We start from the raw sequence: 2,433 nt of genomic DNA on the forward strand, positions 1-2,433 counted from the left end.
GTGACAAGAAGAGATGAAAAGTGTTTCTTAAAGCAGAATAAACAGAAAAAGATATATTACATTGAAGTTTTATTCCAAAAGTACCAAACAGAACTTTGGTAGTAGTATCTTTTTAAAATATGCTAATGTCACTACTTAACATATTTTCTTTTCCAAAACAGTTCTATAGGAAAAGAATTATTGAATGACACTACATATGATAAATTTTCTCACCAAATTGACTGCAATCATAAAAATGTGGATACACAACTCAACAAATTGCAGACTCTACAGCCACGAGGGGAAGCTTCTGATTTCCATTCTTAGTGCTTAAGAGGACAATAAAATAAATAGTTCAGTGCTTTCATATGACACCGCTTGGGGGGCGGAGGGGACAGAGAGGATGATTCGATGGAGTTGAAAAACTATACCAAGGTAGAAGAATTTATTTTCCTTGGACTAACCCAGAATCGAGAAGTGAGCTTGGTCTTGTTTCTTTTCCTACTTTTGGTGTACATGACAACCCTGCTGGGAAACCTCCTCATCATGGTCACCGTGACCTGGGAATCTCGCCTTCACACACCCATGTATTTTTTGCTCCGTAATTTATCTGTTGCCGATATCTGCTTTTCCTCCATCACAGCTCCCAAGGTTCTGGTGGACCTTCTGTCTGAGACAAAGACCATCTCCCTCAATGGCTGCTTCACTCAGATGTTTTTCTTCCACCTTATTGGAGGGGTGGATGTATTTTCTTTGTCAGTGATGGCATTCGATCGATATGTGGCCATCTCCAAGCCTCTGCACTATGTGACCATCATGAGCAGAGACCGTTGCATTGGGTTAACAGTGGCTGCCTGGGTGGGGGGCTTTGTCCACTCCATCGTGCAGATTTCCCTGTTGCTTCCTCTCCCCTTCTGTGGACCTAATGTCCTCAACACTTTCTACTGTGATGTCCCCCAGGTCCTCAAACTCACCTGTACAGACATTTTCACACTTGAACTGTTGATGATTTCCAATAATGGACTGCTCACCACTCTGTGGTTTTTCCTGCTCTTGGTGTCCTATTTGGTGATATTATTATTACTAAGGTCTCAGTCAGGAGAGGAAAGGAGGAAAGCCATCTCCACCTGCACCTCCCACATCACTGTGGTGACCCTGCATTTTGTGCCTTGTATCTATGTCTATGCCCGGCCCTTCACTGCCCTCCCCACAGATAAGGCCATCTCTGTCACCTTCACTGTCATCTCCCCTCTGCTGAATCCCTTGATCTACACTCTGAGGAATCATGAGATGAAATCAGCCATGAGAAAGCTCAGGAGAAGACTTCTGTGTTCTGAAAGGGAATAGAAAAAAAATACCCAACTCTTCAAAACCAAGGGCACATTTTATTATTTTTCCAATGGATTCATAGTCATATGCTCAAGTATACTGTCAATAAGCCAACTCTACTTATTACGTTTCTTTTTAAGTTAACAGGTTATGGATAGTTCAAGTGTCTGGTCACAAAAAGACTCAGAACTTCTGAATGGAAATAAAACAGTGTCTCCCTCTTCTTCACCACCAACGTTTCATTTTCGGAGTTTTCTACCATGGACTCCAGGTTTTGGAAATGTTGCCTATCAAATATATTTATCTCATTATTTCTAAGCATTTTCTTTATTTTTATTAGTAATGTATATAATATTATAACATAATATCATATGTATACTATAATATTATATATTGGGTATATATACCCAGTAAAGCTTCTTATTAGCATTTAATTGGCAGAAATATCAATTACTTAAATGGAGTCTTCATGGTCCAGAAAAGAGAGGAAAAATTGTTAGCAAATATGTACGTGATTTTGCAGTCCAATTTTTAAAGGAAAATTAATGTAAGTGTATTCAGACATCATCATTATCTTTCTACTTTTATAAAAGGAAAGGAAAGTGACAATATATCCAAAACATAACAGAGTTTGAGGATTGGTTTTCTATATTATTTTCATAAGGTAAACATACCCTAAATAATAGTTATGATGGACAAGGTCATTAATTACTTTACCTTTACTTGAATCCAGGCTCACTGGCCACCACAGCCACATTCCCTCAGAACTCTTGGTTTAGTTCTAGTACTGTATTTAGCATTCTGTTTTGAAATTTCCTATTGTCTTGTCTCTTACTCACTGGGCTGTAAGGTGTTCAAGGGCAAGGATTATGTTTTATTTACTGGTACACCAGTTGAAACATACTAAGACTTCTACAAAAAGTTGTTGAATAAATAGGTAAAAGATTGAATGTTGTCTTTTATCTGAAGCACTGTAGTCAGTGAGATTCTATAAATGACAAAAATTCACGAAGCTACTTTACACCATGTACATACATGTGTAAAGCTTTGCATAAAATAGAAAAGTGTTATTCACACAATTCTGCAATCATGTCCTTAGTCATTTAGCCCATATTTTTTCACAGA

The 2,433-nt window shown here is 37.9% G+C and overlaps 1 protein-coding gene across 1 annotated transcript; it reads left to right on the forward strand.

The window, feature by feature from the left end:
• The first annotated feature begins 390 nt into the window (after positions 1-390).
• On the forward strand, positions 391-1,326 carry LOC134375851 (olfactory receptor 4D10-like). The gene has a single exon (XM_063094606.1). The coding sequence runs from the start codon at positions 391-393 to the stop codon at positions 1,324-1,326; it is 936 nt and encodes a 311-aa protein (XP_062950676.1).
• The last annotated feature ends 1,107 nt before the right edge of the window (positions 1,327-2,433 follow it).

This window comes from Cynocephalus volans, chromosome 4 (genome assembly GCF_027409185.1).
Source record: "Cynocephalus volans isolate mCynVol1 chromosome 4, mCynVol1.pri, whole genome shotgun sequence".
NCBI lineage: Eukaryota > Metazoa > Chordata > Mammalia > Dermoptera > Cynocephalidae > Cynocephalus > Cynocephalus volans.

Excerpts from the sequence above, each read along its gene's own strand:
- LOC134375851 (XM_063094606.1), top strand. The coding sequence starts at position 391 with ATGGAGTTGAAAAACTATACCAAGGTAGAAGAATTTATTTTCCTTGGA.